The 17,152-nt window shown below is 31.4% G+C and overlaps 2 protein-coding genes across 3 annotated transcripts; both read right to left on the bottom strand.

Annotated features, from left to right (window-relative positions):
• Nucleotides 1-1,000: 1,000 nt before the first annotated feature.
• On the bottom strand, nt 1,001-5,260 carry LOC110646455 (uncharacterized). Its single transcript, XM_021799892.2, has 6 exons — nt 4,847-5,260; nt 3,855-3,983; nt 3,628-3,748; nt 3,440-3,521; nt 1,585-1,738; nt 1,001-1,461 (listed from the first exon to the last, which is right to left on the bottom strand). Exons 1-6 carry the CDS (start codon nt 5,120-5,122, stop codon nt 1,330-1,332), a joined length of 894 nt encoding a protein of 297 aa, XP_021655584.2. The 5' UTR covers nt 5,123-5,260; the 3' UTR covers nt 1,001-1,329.
• Nucleotides 3,855-14,079, bottom strand: LOC110646449 (uncharacterized). Of its 2 annotated transcripts, XR_009150725.1 has the most exons (8): nt 13,603-14,079; nt 11,982-12,831; nt 11,307-11,586; nt 10,783-10,890; nt 9,673-9,951; nt 8,437-9,489; nt 8,212-8,290; nt 3,855-3,983 (listed from the first exon to the last, which is right to left on the bottom strand). XR_009150725.1 is itself a non-coding variant. In XM_058151818.1 (7 exons), exons 1-7 carry the CDS (start codon nt 13,904-13,906, stop codon nt 8,589-8,591), a joined length of 2,154 nt encoding a protein of 717 aa, XP_058007801.1. In that variant the 5' UTR covers nt 13,907-14,079; the 3' UTR covers nt 8,340-8,588. The 2 variants fall into 2 exon arrangements, 1 of the variants encoding a protein (XP_058007801.1); XM_058151818.1 differs by lacking the exons at nt 3,855-3,983; nt 8,212-8,290 and having other exon boundaries at nt 8,340-8,777; nt 9,346-9,489.
• Between the last annotated feature and the right edge of the window lie 3,073 nt (nt 14,080-17,152).

Raw genomic sequence — 17,152 nt, forward strand, 5'->3', positions numbered from 1 at the left:
TTAGGAATTTATAAGTAAATAGGAAGTCTACTTTATCTGAGAGTTGATGAGATTGATTACGACGACTATCTCAGAATCTTTGTTTGCGTATCCGAGTATCTGCTAAGTACCTTCCGATTACTCGGATTGTGATATGGATTTTTTCCATAGCACACATTCATCGCTTTCGTGTGAGCATGATGATCAATTTAAAGCGAGAAGACCAAATTAAGTCTAACAAACATCAATACTAGATGATGAGTTATGTTTGACACCAGAACAAGAACAATACAAGTTGTTTTCTATGGGTATGACTTTGGAAAAGAGAAACCAAACTCCATTGTAGACTTCAATGAAAGTTTTAAAAAAATGGAAATAGAAAAGGGTATAAGATATGGCCAGTCTTGAGAAGGACAAGTTAAGTGAGTGCTTTTTGTTGCTGTTTATGTGCATATACAAGCAGCTTTCGGTCGGCATTCTTACAACATATGTAAGGTTTTAAGGATATGCAAAGCTGTTAAAGATTTAAAGTTCCTAAACATCACGTTGGATTGATAATTAATCCTTAATTAATCATTAAACCATTGTCAACTTGACAAAGCAACAGCCACCCATGTGCCCATGCAGATGCAGGATATCCTTCACCTTCTGTATGCGTCCATTACTAGACACTGCCAGGCAATTTTTGGTGGCACATGCACAAGATAATAAAAAGATTGAACTTGGCAAGGTGAAGATTGCAGGAGCTTAACCATGCTTTGGAGCTTAAACACAATATTTTCAGGAAAAATTTAGGCAAGCATTTCTTCTAACTCTCAAATTAACCTATGGGAAGGCAACCCAGATGAATATGGATCCACAAAGTGTAATGATCAGTGAGAAAGGGATGACTATTACTCTTGACAGTGCAAGTACAGTTAATATGCAGATGGAAACCAGAGCTAGTCTTCTTGTGCTTGTATGCAGGACAGAAACACACAAGCAATAAATCTCACTTTAAAACCTACTGAGCAACACAATCTGAAAAGTGTGAACTACTAATAATCATTGATAAAAGTACAATTTACAGAACTGAGAAAGATACATAAACATTCACCAGATTGCAAACATATAAACAGAATTACAATAAGAATCAGAGTATTAACAAATCTACAGAAATAACTTTTGTGCCTATTTGGCCAACGAAAGCAGCAGATGAATCCTTTTCCCAAAACTACATGAGCTTTGACATTCATGAATTCCTCTGGCATACAAATTAAACCTATATACAAAAAGTTGTGTTCCACACAAAATGCTGCCTGTGGATAGTAAAAGGATTGTGGCTTTCATTTGCATTCTATCTTTATCCTACTATGTCTGGCCAGAAGCAGGGATCCCCTGCTTTTGAAACCATTCAGGCATGTGGAATCTTTCATATAGCACAGGTCTCACGTCTTTCTGATTAGAGAGGTGCTTAAGGAGCGGAAGGAGTACATCCAGAAGCTGATAAAGCCATAAAAAAAATAAACAAATAAATAAAAGAAAGAGAGATGGAATGCTGGTAAGTAAAGGAAAAAACCGGATTGCAGAACTCATTTTCAAAGTTTGCAATTTAGATATAGTGACCTGTGTATCATATGGTTGACCCGCAGTAAAAGGAACACATGGAATTCCATTCAATGGTTGCAACAAGAAACTAAATGGATTGTTGTCAACTATAACAGTCCGGCAAGGATCCTTTGATAGGCAAGACAGATCCTTCACATGCTCCCTATACTCCCTGTTCACATACCACATGAGAGATTTGCCAATTTTAAAAAACAATTCTCAGGCTTAATGGTCATAAAAGAAGCTTAATGATCATTAACAATGACAGTTTCTTTAAAAAATAAAGGACAAGAATCAAATTAAATTGTACAGCATAAAGCATCAACCATCAAGGAATAATTGGAAGTAATGCAATTTATTGTCTAAAGAAATAAAGTTGTTTCTTCATTTTTCTTGAATGATTTGGCATATGAACTAGGGCTGAGCAGAATTCGGTTCAAACCGAAAAACCGAACCGAACCAAGTCAATTCGTTTCAATCGGTTCGGTTCGGTTTTACATTATAAAAATTTCGGTTATTTTAGTTCGATTCGGTTTTGAAGAGAAAAAAAATCGATTAAACCGAATTGAACCGAATAGTAATTTATATAGTCAAATCGAACCAAATCGAACCGAATCGATTTTTGAATTAATTTATTTTTATGGAAAATTTATAAATTATATTTAATTTTATATATATTAATTGTTTAATTTCATTGATTAATGGTTATTAGGTTCAAACCAAAGTCAAAATTAGACCAAATAACTTGAAAATCAAGTCTAAATTAAAAAATCAATAAAAAATCAAAACCGATCGGCTTAAACCAAACAGAACCGAAATAGAGCGGTTCGGTTCGATTCGATTCGATTTTTCATCCATTTTGGTTCGGTTCGGTTTCTAAAATTTAAAATTCAGTTTTTAAAATTTAAAATTCGGTTTTTATAATTTAATTCGGTTCGATTCGGTTCGGTTCGGTTCGGTTCGAACCGAATGCTCACCCCTAATATGAACATCATATTCCAAGTAAAAAGTACACACGTGAACTCATTAACTAAATACTAACACATTGTCTTTCTGAGAAGTGATGATTCTTTAGAACATCAATAGTGCAGTCTAAGAGATGTAGAAAACAAACTCAGAACCCCACATAAAACAAGATTAGTTGACTTTCCACAGAATATGCAAATGCATTATCTATTTTCAACTTATGCTAGAGTTATAGAACAGCTTGCACAACAAACAATTTTGGGCTAAGGGTGCTGTTTTCTTCTACACATCATGCAATAATTTAAAATCTTCTTGAAATTTTTTGACCCATTGGCCTTCTAAAAGGGTGTAATAACAGATAGAAATTGCATGCACGTATCTGAAAGAAGTTGGACAAGCCCTGTTTTGTATACATTAGCAATTTAACATAGAAGGTTTAGTAACTTACATGGTCTACAAAAAGTAACAATTTTCTTGATTCAGATTCCATTTCTTTTCACAAGATACTTGTGTTTCATGAATCAGTTATGGGCTTCAAATCAGTAAACAGCTAATCTAGCAGCACACTCGAGCTTACTCTAAGAATATCATCCAAGAAAAGCAATTAAAAATTTTGCTTCCAACACAAACGCTTATTTTTCATTACTCTCCCAACTCCCAAGAGTTAGAAAACACGCTCTCTTTGGGATTAATGTATGATACATAACCTTTTATACATATCTACAAGAGAGTACGTGTTTTCACTTGTCAGCAAGAGAGACATGTTTCTCCAGATTAGCAAAATTTTCAAGCTAAAAAAGAATAGAAATATGAATGGCCTATTTTTTTAGACTAGTTACAAATTTGGGGAAAAAAGATATAAAAAGAAATAAAGTAGCTAAGGAGCAATACAGAAAATGGTACATACGTGCTAATTGTTGAAGGCCGATAAAGGCGAAGACTAAATAGATTTTCTGTATCTATTCTGTCAACAAGGGGCTTAGCGTAACCTGTAAACAAACATAGATTGTAAATTGAACTTAAAATAGTGTGATAAAAGAAAAAGAAGTAGCAGCAAATAATAAAGCATAAAATGGCGTGAAGTAATAAACAAACCTTCAAGGCCAGCAGTAAACAGAACAAGATCAGCAAATTCACTCAGTTGTTTTAGGAATTCAGCTAACCCTGGACGCTCAAACACCGTAACATAATTGATCTTAGGTTTCCCTTCACATTCCTTCAAAGCCCAACATAGTGATGTCAAAATAGTTTCTTTTCAATAGACACCAAATAATCATTCAGAGAGAGAGAGAGAACTGGAGAGGGACTAGAACATATGAGACCTTGTCTGAAGATACGCATTCCAGTTCAAACCACTTCAGTCCAGCTTCTGTTGCTTGATTACGTAGAATAGCTGGCAAACTACATGTCTCATATGCACATACTAGAGTTTCATCCAAGTCAAGAACCACCTGCAGGTGCAACACGTGCTCAAGGGCATAAACAAACAGAGAGAAAGAAGTTGATGAAACCACTCAGCACAGTAAAGCAAGTAATTCAGAAAAGATAACACAGCAACACATGTATTGCCCTCAGGGCTTCAAACTTGATAGATTGCATACTGAAGATCAAGAATAAACGAGACACGATTACTAGATTCTACAAAAACCTCATATTTATGTTTTGTTTGTATAATCATAATCCACACTCCACAGAAGTCAAAACCAGTAACCCAAAAAACAATCTTGTGATTCCAAATGTTTTCAAAGAAAGAAGAATAACTAAATAAATGTAAGAAAGGTAAAACATAAATTATTATGAACTTAAAATATATATATATATATACACACACACAAACAATGGGCAAATTATGGTACACAGCTAAAAATAATCACTTCAAATTAAAGACTAAAACCCAGGTGTAAAAGTCATCCAAAAATATTTGCAAATGCAGAACATATTCTATAGTGTTCTCACTCGTGCCTCACCAGATAACAATCCCAGTAATCTCCTGCTATGCAGACTACACCAATCCCAGTAATTCCCTGCTATGCAGACCAAACCAATCCCAGCAATCCCCTGCTATTCAGACTTTAGAGAAAGCACAAAACTTGAGAAGATATGTTCCATCCAAAATTAGAGTCATTTATCTCCTAATTATAATAATTTCTCAGTTTATGTATATATAACGGTCACCAAAATTTAGCCTAAAATGTCCACTGTATCTATTTCTATTTTTATCTGCATATAAATAAGAAGAATCAATCACACCAGAAGCAGACAAGAAAACAAAAAAGGGAAGAAATTGGAATTCCTGAAAAACAGAAAACCATACCGTAAGTTTTTTGACAGGCTCATCGACAGGAACGGAGTCAGGGCCGGCGGTGATCTCAAGAGTGTCGGAAGAGTCAGTTTCCAGCAACTCAACGACTGGCAAAGGCTTGAAAGAGTTAGAAGAGGAAGAAGAAGAAGAAAGCAGAGGAAGGTGGCCTAAGGCTCTGAGGATCTGGAGGAAGATCTGGAAGAGGAAAGCGAGCCAGTTCCAGAGCGTCCTCCATAGTTGAAGAGAGCGAGGTGAGTAGACGACCTCGGGCTGAGTCAACTCAGCCATGGAATAGAAATGGGTGGTGGTGGTGGAGGTGAAGGAAGAGGAGGAGGAGGAGGAGGAGTGGTGGTTAAGAGCCAACGGATATACTGTATTTATCTAAATTAAAAAATTATCAATTTTTATTTTTTTATATAATGGTGGTGGCGGTGGTGAATGTTTATTATTCGATAAAAGTCCAGTGAGAGAAAACGAGTTGTGTAAGAAAGACTGAAAGAGGTAAAATTCATCCCACGCGCTCAAGATTTTTCTTCTCTTTTCTTAATTTAATGGAAGCGGATAATAACTATGATATTTATTTTATATGATATTTATATAATAACTATGACATTGGAAGAATTCTCATGTTATTATATATGATATTTATTTTTTTAAATAAAAAAAATTAAAAAAAAAATTAATTTTTTTATTTTAAATATGAAAATTAGTTAATTTAAAATAAACGCAATAATTGGGAAGGTGTTGCACGCGCTGGAAGCAGAGCGTGGAAAAAGAATAGCAAACGACAGAGAGACGGAGAAAGTGAAAGAGGTAGTTTTTATTGAATTGAATCAACCAATGAGAAGAGACAATCTTTAGCTCTTTAAGATCATTATTACTCATGCTGTAAAGCCTTAAAGGGCTAAGAAGGTGATATCTGGTAAACTCATGTCTACACAAAAACAATTGCAACCTTTCACTTTGCACTGATTCCAAGGTAGACTCAAATCCAACGTTGCGTTGAATGCTGACAAGGCATGATAATGGATTATATATGGTATAAAAAAACAAAAGTAATGATTAAATTCCATCTTTAGAAATATTTATTTTAGCCCTTCAAGTCAATTAAGAGGATAATGTTTAATTAATTATTACAATTTCAAATAAAGAAATTTTAATTATAAAAATATTAAAATAATTAAATATTTTTTAAATTATTTTTTTAAATAACATATAAAATATATATTTTTTTAAAAATATATTTAACTCTTTAATTTTAATGTTAAATAGTCACGTAAAAGAGTTACAATCAAAATAAATGATCGAATTTTTAAAATTAAAAGAGATTAAAAAAAAAGTACGGACATAATGTAATGTAATTAATTATATAATATAATTAAAATTTAATTATTATTATATTTTTATATTTAGTTATAAAATATAAAAAAAATAAATAGTATAAAGTAATGATTATTTTGATTTTAATATTTAATTTATTTATAATATTAATAATATGTGATATTGATTGTAATGATTGGTAGATAAGTGATAGTGGTGGCTAAATAATGGTATTGGTGACAATAACAATGATTAGATGGTTGTGGTGGTGGCGACGACGGCGGTATAGTGAAGTAATGATGGTAAATGTGGTAATAGTAGTAAAATTGATAGTAGTAAAATAATAATAATAGTGATAATAATAGTGATAGTATTGGTGGTAGTATCAGTGATGGCTAGATAATAATAGTGCTGGTAGTAGTATTAAAATAAATAAAAAAATTAAAATTAATAATAATAATTATATCTATTTTTGTATGATGATTGCATTACTTTAAATATAATTGATTATATTATATAATTATTATTTTATCATATCAAAATTTTTCATGTTATCAAATAATATAATTAAATATGTAATATAATTACGATTACATTATAATTTTGATTACGTCATAATAAATATGATCTTAATACATATATATGAATTAAGAGTAAAAAAAAATCATATTTGAATAATTGTTTTTTCTGGATATATCTATTATAGATATGATAATTGAGACTGGTGATATTCTCTAACAAGAAAGTATTTAATTTTTAAATTATGTTTTGTAAAATAGGTAAAACTTGTAATAATGTAAAAAAAATATATTTATTATAAAAAATAATTATATTAAAAATATATAATAAATAGAAAATAAGAAAACAAAAGTAAATGATGGATTCAAATTATTACTTAATAACAATAACAATGATATAACTGGAATTTCTTATTTTGGGAATGAGTTAGTTTGAGATCTTAACCATATTAAAATAACCAAAAGATTCGAATCTAAGACATGTAATATATATAAATTATAATTTTAATTATGAAATTAATTATTTGTATAAATATGCAAATTGAAATAATAATAAATATTAAAATAAGACCAAGTGCTTGCGTCACGTATGACATGGTTAAATGCACACGAGCTCTGTCTCTGACCAACTCCTGGTACATGATATGCAAGTTCATGACAGCTTTGAAAGAAAAAAAAAAAAAAATATATATATATATATATATATATATATAACATTTTGTTCGTTTCTATGCCCTTTCCTTAAATATAATAGCAACAATTCCAACACCTTATAAATTACGCGCTATTTAAAAAAAAATTAATAATTTTAAAATTATTATAATATAATTATCTTCTATTGAAATTCAAAATTTTGATAATATTACTAATAAAATTAAGTTATAATCCGTACTGTTTAATTGTAAATATAATTTTAATATGCAACCTTGTGATCCCCATTTAATAGTTTAGTAAATAAATTTTCTGTTTTATTTGTATGTTAATTAATTGTTCATATTTATCTATGTACGAGTCCTAGGCCAACTTTATAAGATTTGGACTTCCAACAACTAGCAGCCAAAGACTAGCGATTAAGACCAAGTCTCTCTCTCTCTCTCTCTCTCTCTCTCTCTCTCTCTCTCTCTATATATATATATATATATACATATATATGGGCTAGATTGATTCTCAAAGAAACTGATATGGGCTAGATTGAGCTGGACCTAATCATAAAACCCATGAAGATCCAAATGCCCATAACTCAAATAATTATAGTTGATTAAGTTTAAATCAGCAGCCTAAACCCAGTTCACCATAGACTCGATATACAAATATGTGAGACTCACCTATTTAAAAGGTGAGCCCCACTATGCATCACCAGATCTATCCAAATCAACAAGTATGATATCATTTTAGTAAACTGATGAGAAAATAACCAAGGAGAGAAATGAAAAAGAGCAGCAACAACTGTCTTGGAATTATGGTGAACAAGAAGCTTCAGGAGCTGCTAAGAATGCCAAAAGACTCAGAAATACAGATTCAAAAGTGGCAAGCACTCACCAAGTATGAAGAATCCAAATGCACTAATCATCTTATTATTGTGCCTTTGTTTTTACAAATCAATAATGCTGTGCTCAAGCTACATAAATCCCAATCAAGTGAAGCAATAATGCTGTGCTCAAGCTACATAAATCCCAATCAAGTGAAGGGATCAAAAAATATGCAGGACAACCTCCTGTACACTAAAATTATGTGTTGATTAACAAGCAAGTATATGCAACTCACTTCAATAAGCTGGTGTGGTTGCTTGCACATCAAACCAAAACTGATATCGGAAATCTGTGTTCCAGTCTCGTGTTCCATGAGAGTTTTTGGCTCACAAGACGGTTCTAAAAAAACATAAACGTATCAACAAGAGTGGTAAATCCTCCAGAAATTCAGTAAGAATTTGATTCATATGAATACGAAAGCCAAGGGTGCTCTAGTGCCTCCCTTGCAGTTGGACGCCTCAAAGGATTGACCTCGAGCAAGCTTCTCACGAAGTCGATGAATCCAGCATCATAAGTTTGAAGATGATGCTCCAAAGAGGACTCCTCTGGGATTATGTATTCTGCTTGGTTTGTTTCCTGGACGGACAACTAGTTATATGAGTACTGAGGTGTGGATCACATAAGCACTTGCCCTTGCATTTTTACAGAGAGGAGGTTTCTATGACAAACACGTAACATTTTTTATCATAAAGAAACAACCTTACTGGTGAGCCGAGGCTCACCATGCCATGACCCTCTCAAAGCACAAAACAGAAAACTAATAACTAAAAACCAATACACATTAGGAACTGCACTGTACCTGCTAATGAAAGAAAACATGTTTTCAACCGTTATATATTAAGGAAATTGCTTAAAATCATTAATCTTGAAGGGAAGTCTCTCCACTTAAGTACTTATATGTACCTTAAGTTATGCTGTGAAAATTTCTAGTGTAGTTTAACTTAGCAGCAAATTAAGAGTCTAAATGAAGTTTCACTTAGGTTGAACTTCGAACGAAGATTCAACTTCAGCTTTCACAGTTTCTTTTGTAAAGCAGGCCCAAAATGATTAGCATTCTGATTTGGTAAAGGTAAAATGAGAATATATGGCATGGCAGTCCAAGTGTTTTTGGTTTCTTATAATGAAGGAAACATGGCAGACAAACCTCATTTGTATAATAGAGATCGTATTCTTTTGTAAAGTACTTGTGCGTCTCCTGGCCCCTCACCAACATCTCCAAATCAATAGGACCCAGCATCCCAATCATGCGTGCAAGGATCATTACAACCGAATCATTTGGAAACAGCACCTGATAAAGAATATATATTCAATATGACATGCTGACTAAATTATTGAAGGGAACTATTCTTTAATGTTCAAGGCAATCCAAGAGAAACTTCAATGGCCACTGAAGCTATCCATGGAATATGCAAAGATGAGTAAAGATATCAACTTTAATTCAACAAAAATAGAAAGTAAAGCTAAAACATACTTCCCCAGAACATAGCTCCACCAAAATGCAGCCAAGAGACCATAAATCAATCTTTTGGTCATATGGAAGACCCAAAATGACTTCAGGGGCTCTGTAGGAACGAGATTGTACATATAGGCACAAGTTGTCTGACTGAAAGCAACTGCTTCCAAGATCAATAACCTTTATCTCACATCTCCTGTAACTCTTTATCAGAATATTCTCAGGCTTGAGATCGCAATGAATAATTCCCAAGTGATGCAAGTATTCCAGTGCCTCCAAACATTGCCGGGTTATAACCTGTGACGGGAAGAACAATTAACAGCTCACAGTTAGAAATGTTTCATGCTGTTTTACATTAGCAAAAGTTACATTCGTCATTAAAAATAGCAATATTCCTTCATAACAAATTAGGGGTGTGCAAACGGTCGGTTCGATTCCGAACCGAACCGAACCGAACCGATAAAACCGAAAATTAAAAATCAAAAATTTTAAAAACCGAACCGAACCGATTGATAAGAGAAAACCGAACCGAATCGAACCGATAAATATCGGTTCATCAAACCGAAATTTATAAAATTTCATATTTTTAACATTAAATCTAAATAATAAAAATATAAAAACAAAAAAAATTAGAAATCAAAACTCAAAAATCTTAAGGTTTGGTTCGGTTTTCTTTGATTTCGGTTCGGTTCGATTCGGTTCAATTCAATTTGGTTCGATTTTTTTTATTTCCTATATATATTAATAATTTCGGTTCGGTTTTTGATTTTTATGAAAATAGATTAATCCGAAATTATCAAAATTATAAACCGAACCGAACCGATTAAATTTTAAAACCGAACCGATTGAACCGAATTAATCGGTTCGGTTCGGTTCGGTTTGTCGGTTTAAACCGAAAACTGCACACCCCTATAACAAATAACAACTAGAATGGCTAAAATGATTTACTTCATATCAACTAGCAAATTCAAAATTATTATAACTTATCAGAACTATATATCCTAAGCGATTCTAATGGTTCTCCAAATGCAACAAACTAAATCGATATAATTGTGGACCTAAAAGAGGAGGCTATAGACAAATAATTTAAAGCAGACAACATTCTATCAACTGCAGAACAAAACTAACCTGCAGCCTGCTCAATGTGAAATATGGCTCACCACCTGATTCTTGATTAAATTTCTGAAATTCATATAAGTTTGCACGGAGGAGTTCACAAACAATGACGAGATGCTCCTGCATAGTTTTAAGCAGACAATATTACAAGAGAAAAAAGAATTTCAACCAGTAAGAAAATGGTAATGGCTCTCACAATTTCTATCAGTAATATAAGAGAACCAGATATACTCATTACCAATAACAATGATATGATACACAAGATAAAGCTATAAAATCTCAGATGTTTGTTCTCTGTCACCAATGACTGTGCAAGAACGTAAACAAAAAGAATAATAAGTCTTCATTAGACCAAACAATACTTGCGAAGAATGATAGTTTTTGCTGAAATTAAGAGGCATGATTGATGATTATACCATCAGGCATTAGACCATCTGTACAAGAAGAGTGATTAATGAAAAGGTGTAATAGCATCTTATTAGCAATAACTTTTTTCCGGGAAAACACAATTAATTACCCAACTTTTCTAGATGTACCTGGTGATAGAAGTAGTCATAAAGACGCAGAATGTGGTGTTCATCAGCTGGATCATGCTTGTTCACAAGCTTCAGAAGTTTAATTTCATCTAAACTCTGGTCGAAAAAATCTTTATCATTTTTAATAATCTTCAGGCAAACATCTACTCCTGTGTGAAGATCATGTGCTTGAACAACCTTACTGAAAGCAGCCGAACCTAGGTATTCTGTGACATAATATCTGCCTGCAATGACAGTATTAAGCACAATGGGCAGATCCTTATTTTCCTCAAATCCTGTCCTGTAGATTTCATAACAAATGAGTATACCAATTGTACATATCAACCAGCATGCACAAGCTTCAAATATCCATTGAAACAAAGAACTAACAGCAGGATACCAAGACACAAAAGACCTAAACAATATAAGGGTTAATTGTCTATAAAGGGTAATCTCCTCCTTCCAATTAAGAATGGCCTGATAAGTAATTACTGCAGAGAACTGGCAAGAATTTGAGCAAGTCATATCAGACACCACTCAACTAAAACATGTCTACTCATTCAATCCAACAATTGAACAAATTTGCTTGTGCCATGCTAACTCCTACAAATTTTAAACTCTCTCACATGGCATCCATACCAAGATGTAAACTACAATGCAACCAAAATCTCAGGAAACCAACTATCTCCAACTAACCTGTTTTTCCTGTGTATGATTCGCAGATTGAACACTTCACATTCATCTTCCTGATTATTGAACAACAGAAGCTCATCCGTATTAACTTCACCTTCTTCATCTGCTTCAGCCTTAAGCTCATCAGCTTCTCCATTTGCTTCTCTACCATTTCCAACTTCATAGTCATCAAATCCATTTGATATGATTTCAGTCGAGCTTTTATAACTTTCAAACCAGTCCCTCTTGGAATGTGCTTTTGAAGAGTAGTAACCATTCTTGTTTTTTCCATGTCCAGGAGCTATATCACAATCAGTGGGAATGTCTCCAATTTTTAGCTGAAAATCACTTAAATCAGTTTCTTTGGAGCTCAAGTAGATTTGATCAATATGATCTCTGCAACAATTTTCCCCTGCTCCTGCATAGCATTTGCAAAGAGGAACAGAACAACCATTACTCTCAAAGTCTCCTTCAAGATGGTTCCTTTTATCAAAATGATAATAATCCATTGCTTGAGCTTCATTCTCATCCTTCACAGATGTTAGATTAAAAAGGCAAGGCTTATCCAAGAAATCATTGGTTGCTTCTGTTCCAAATCCTTCACTTTTATTATATAAACTCACTGGATTTTCTGATTGGTTCACTGTCTCAGATGTCATGACAAATTTATCCTCACTTGGACCACCGAAGTAGTCTTGCCCATTGAAGGATGGACTCATGAAGTAGCCCTCATCTCTCTCATCATACCAATAGAGGTCATTTTGCAAATCAAGACCAGGATAATCGCGTGCTGTGCCAAACTGAGACAACCTATCCGATGATGTTTCTGAATTAGCCTGTGATGCAGAACGAAGTCCATATGGATTTGTAAATTCTGCAGAAATAAAAAAGAGGGGATCAGATTGCTCAATTAACTGCCAACTAACTGCTGTTCAAACTCATAACCTAATATATCCTTTAAGACGACTTCGATACTATTAAGCCAATGCACAATGGTAAAAAGCAATCATTGCAACATACCAGAAACACTGATAAAACAACCAGAGTATCTGAAAGCTATTATCGCAGTGGATTTCCATATAAGCTAAATTACCATTCAAATTAAAAGAATTGATCATAAAACGGAAAATTAAAAGAATTGTACCATAATAGATATAAAATAACCTTGCTGTGTCAAGTCATTATCAGAACTCAGAAGTAGAAATTCTATACAATAATTGCACACACTGATTTCTAAGAATTTATAGAGATAAGAACTAGGAATCTTATCACAGTTCACAGTCTTTTGTCGGAGCTCCATGTGTGAGACCCTCCACAAACAAACAAAAGAATCAATTACATATCTATATGAAATAGTAATAAAACACAAAATCCAATGATCTAAAAATAGTAAAATTTGAATCCTAGAGTTTCAGTATAGAGGAGCAGATACGAAGAAACAGGATTCCATATTCAGATAACCACATGCAGACCAATCACCTTAAACAAAACTTTTCAAATTCTAAAAAAGAATAAAATAAAATAAAATAAAATAGAATAAAATAAAAGACATGATCAAGCAAGAATCTTAAAATCAGCAAAAAAAATATTATCAATCAGCAGTTAAAAACTGATGAAGCTTTAATTAACACAATTAAGAACTTACCTGAAGAGCACAAATCACTAGTAGAAGATTTCAAGCTAACAAACTCCTCATCCGAGCCAGACCCAGAACTTGATCTCGACGCTTCACCACCACCATCGGCCTCCGTTCGCCGGAGGCTCGCAGGAATCCTCACCGGAGGCAAGACAAACAAGAATTTTTCGAAATCAAACAAACCCAGTTCGTTTTTCTCATTCATATCCTCTTTAAGAGCAGACTCCGCTTCTTTTAGCCCATTTTGGCGTAGAAAATCCAAAACTGCTTGGACGTTTGAGAAGACTGGAGGCTCTGCTTCTGCTTCTGACATTATTATGAAAAGTCAAACACAGGAAGGAAGACGAAAGGAAGGAACAGGTGATAAGCAAAATTGGAGGGTCAAAAGTGAGAAAAAATAAGCCATGTTTCAGGGTTTGCATGTTCTTTCTTCTCTCTCTCTCTCTCTCTCTCTGTCTCTCTCTATGTGCGTTAGTTGCTGTAAGACATAAGCTAGGAGAGAGAAGTCTTTATGTCTTTCTCACCAAACTTTGAAAGGGTGCAGGGCCGTGGGTTTTGGGATCCGTGGGGTCTTGTTTTGACACGTGGAAAATTATTATACGTACACGTGAAATTTGCACTATTTGGGTGCTTGCGTGTCTTTGTTGTTTTTGGTGGTGCGTCACCGTAGTTCTTTTGGGGACCATTTTTTCAACTTTTTTTTGTTATTTTATTTTGTTTTATTTTATTCTATTTTTCTTTTTCACTTTATGGTAGAGTGGGGCAAGGAATTTCGTTTCAAGGTGGTATTTTTGGACGAATTTCGGATTTAATATTTAATTTTTTTTATTTTGTCATATATATATATATAATCAGTTAAAATAAAAGATACTTAATTATTACTTTATTTATTTTATTTAAATGTACTTAAATGTTATTTTGTTTGTCTCGTCTCTCATTTCTATAAGAGTTTGAATTCATATTGGGGGATTTATGATTCAAAATGTTAATTGATTTAAAATATTTTTTTTTAATTTAAAGAAATATTATTTAATGTAGCTTTAACATGGAGAGTGACTTTTAATTGATGAAATGGGATTACCGTGAGAGCAATTTCATCAATTATTGATAATTTAATTCTATTTATTACAGTCTCATTATAATTAAAGTCACTTTTTATTATCTAGTAATTATAATAGTAAATATATTTAATTATATTTAGAAAAAATTGAGAAAATTAAATAATATATTTAATTTGAGTAATTTTTTATTTTTTATAAAAATTCTTTTAGATATAATTAAATTAATATATAGTATTATTTGAGCATGTAATAGATGATTTATTATTATTATTATTAATAAAAAATAACATATTCATAGATATAATTTTATATGGAGAGATGAACCACATAAATAATAGTATTTTATATATTTACTTTAATTTTTTTAGTTTACAAGTTTTGCCGTGCACAACACATATAATTAATAATTTATTTTTTTATTAAAATAATGTAATAATAATAATAATAATAATAATAATAATAATAATAATAATAATAATAATAATAATATGATATTTCATTAGTTTAAACTTCAATAAAATGGGGATGATGAAATTTCAATTCATTGAAGTCGAATTTCAACAACTTCTCAATGAAATAGAAAATTAAAATAAAATTATTTATGCACTATAGAAAATTTGTAGCTTTCATAAATAATTAATAATATCATATGTGAAGACAAATAATGTTATACTTTTCCTATATATTGAAACTTTGCAAAAATAATTTGGCCCTTTTTAAACGTTTTATTGCACATGAATAGAGAAGAAAAGTTGATTCTCAATCATTCAATGGCATTGACCCACCCAGGAATTAATTTTGTTTTTATTATTAAATAATTTATTTAACTTTAATTAAAATTTAAATTTCATATCTCATAATTTCAAATATAATTAATTCCAATGCCTCTAGTTTCAATATTTATTTCATTGTGTTCAAAATTAATAATTTTAATTATAATTTAATTAAAAAATATGTCTTTCCTATCCTGTATATATACATATATTTTTAAATAATTGAAAAAAAAAAACAATTTATCATCATCTTATTCTATTATGATTAGAAAAAAAAAATTAAAGAAATCTCTTTATATTGAACATATAATTACACCTACTCATCTAGTGTATAATTGTCTTGGATTTACCATATTGTATGCTCCCTTTATGGGACATATTTATGAATTTCACTCATTTAAATAGAAACATTACCTAAATAATTGTATACATTAATTCTTAAAATTGAAAATATTACAAATTTGCTTTCATTTTATTGATGGGTAGCAGAAGATTCCTACTCCATTATTGGTGGATTTATCATTATTATTATTATTAATGGATCCAATGCTCAATATATTTACTGGCAGAAGCTGCTTTTTTCATGAATGATAAAGTAAATATGAGCCACCTCACACCATGATGTTGTTTCTCCATGAATGGTGCGACACAAACCAGCTTTTTACTTTCTTTCTTCCTTTCCATGTGACCATTGTTAACATTATAGATTGTTTCAATTTATTTTCCCTTCTTTTGCCCACTTTATTATCATTACTTTCTTTTCTTTTTTATATATTTTTTATTCAGATTTTGCTAATATTATTGAAAATTTTTAACTACAACCTTTAATTTTAATAATATATGAATAAGAATTTATATATTAATTTTTTTTTGTCAAACATAAAGTATATGTACATATAGATTAGTGAAAAAAATAGATCATTATTAAAACAATAGCAATTTTAATAAAATATTTATTCTTATATAATCCACATTCACATGTACTTCATAATTGATATTGGATCCTAATGACTAGCCCACTAGCAGATAGACTTACTTCAGTTTTTATGCTACAGACTCACGCACACCAACTCTTCCCTTGGCTTTTTTTTTTTTTGTCAAAAATAAAATACACACATAGAGGTTAGTAATGAGAATTAACCACTATTAAAATTAGAATAATCTTAATGAAATATTTATTCTCATATAATTCACATTTAATTTTTTTAATAAATATATACATATAAATATATATATATTCAATCTTAATAAAAATACAAAAATAAATAATATTATGCTCATGGGCATATCTAATAAAATTATTAAAATTTAAATCTTATTATGGTAAAGATGGATTTAATTTTTTTCATTTTCATAAATTTTAGCTATAAGGATGATCAGTCTTTTTTTCTTTAATTATCTTACTGAAAAGTATTAATGTTTGGACACATTAAGGTAAGTTTCAAGTTACATAATGATGATAGCTAATTAACTAACCTCCAGCCATGCACAATTTCATTTCATTTTCTTCATTAAATTGGAATTTATTTATGCCATCTAACAACATCCAAGTTTAATTTTGTACATTCATAGTTGTAATTTTTTTAATTAATTAATTTTTTTACATATGATGATTTCCAACATGAAGTAACCATTGTGTGGTAAATTGTAAAGATCGTACTTCAATTTAAATGGTCATTTTATTGGGTATATCTAATATAAGCTTATTTCCACATAAGAACGATT

This window comes from Hevea brasiliensis, chromosome 8, assembly GCF_030052815.1.
Source record: "Hevea brasiliensis isolate MT/VB/25A 57/8 chromosome 8, ASM3005281v1, whole genome shotgun sequence".
Classification (NCBI taxonomy): domain Eukaryota; kingdom Viridiplantae; phylum Streptophyta; class Magnoliopsida; order Malpighiales; family Euphorbiaceae; genus Hevea; species Hevea brasiliensis.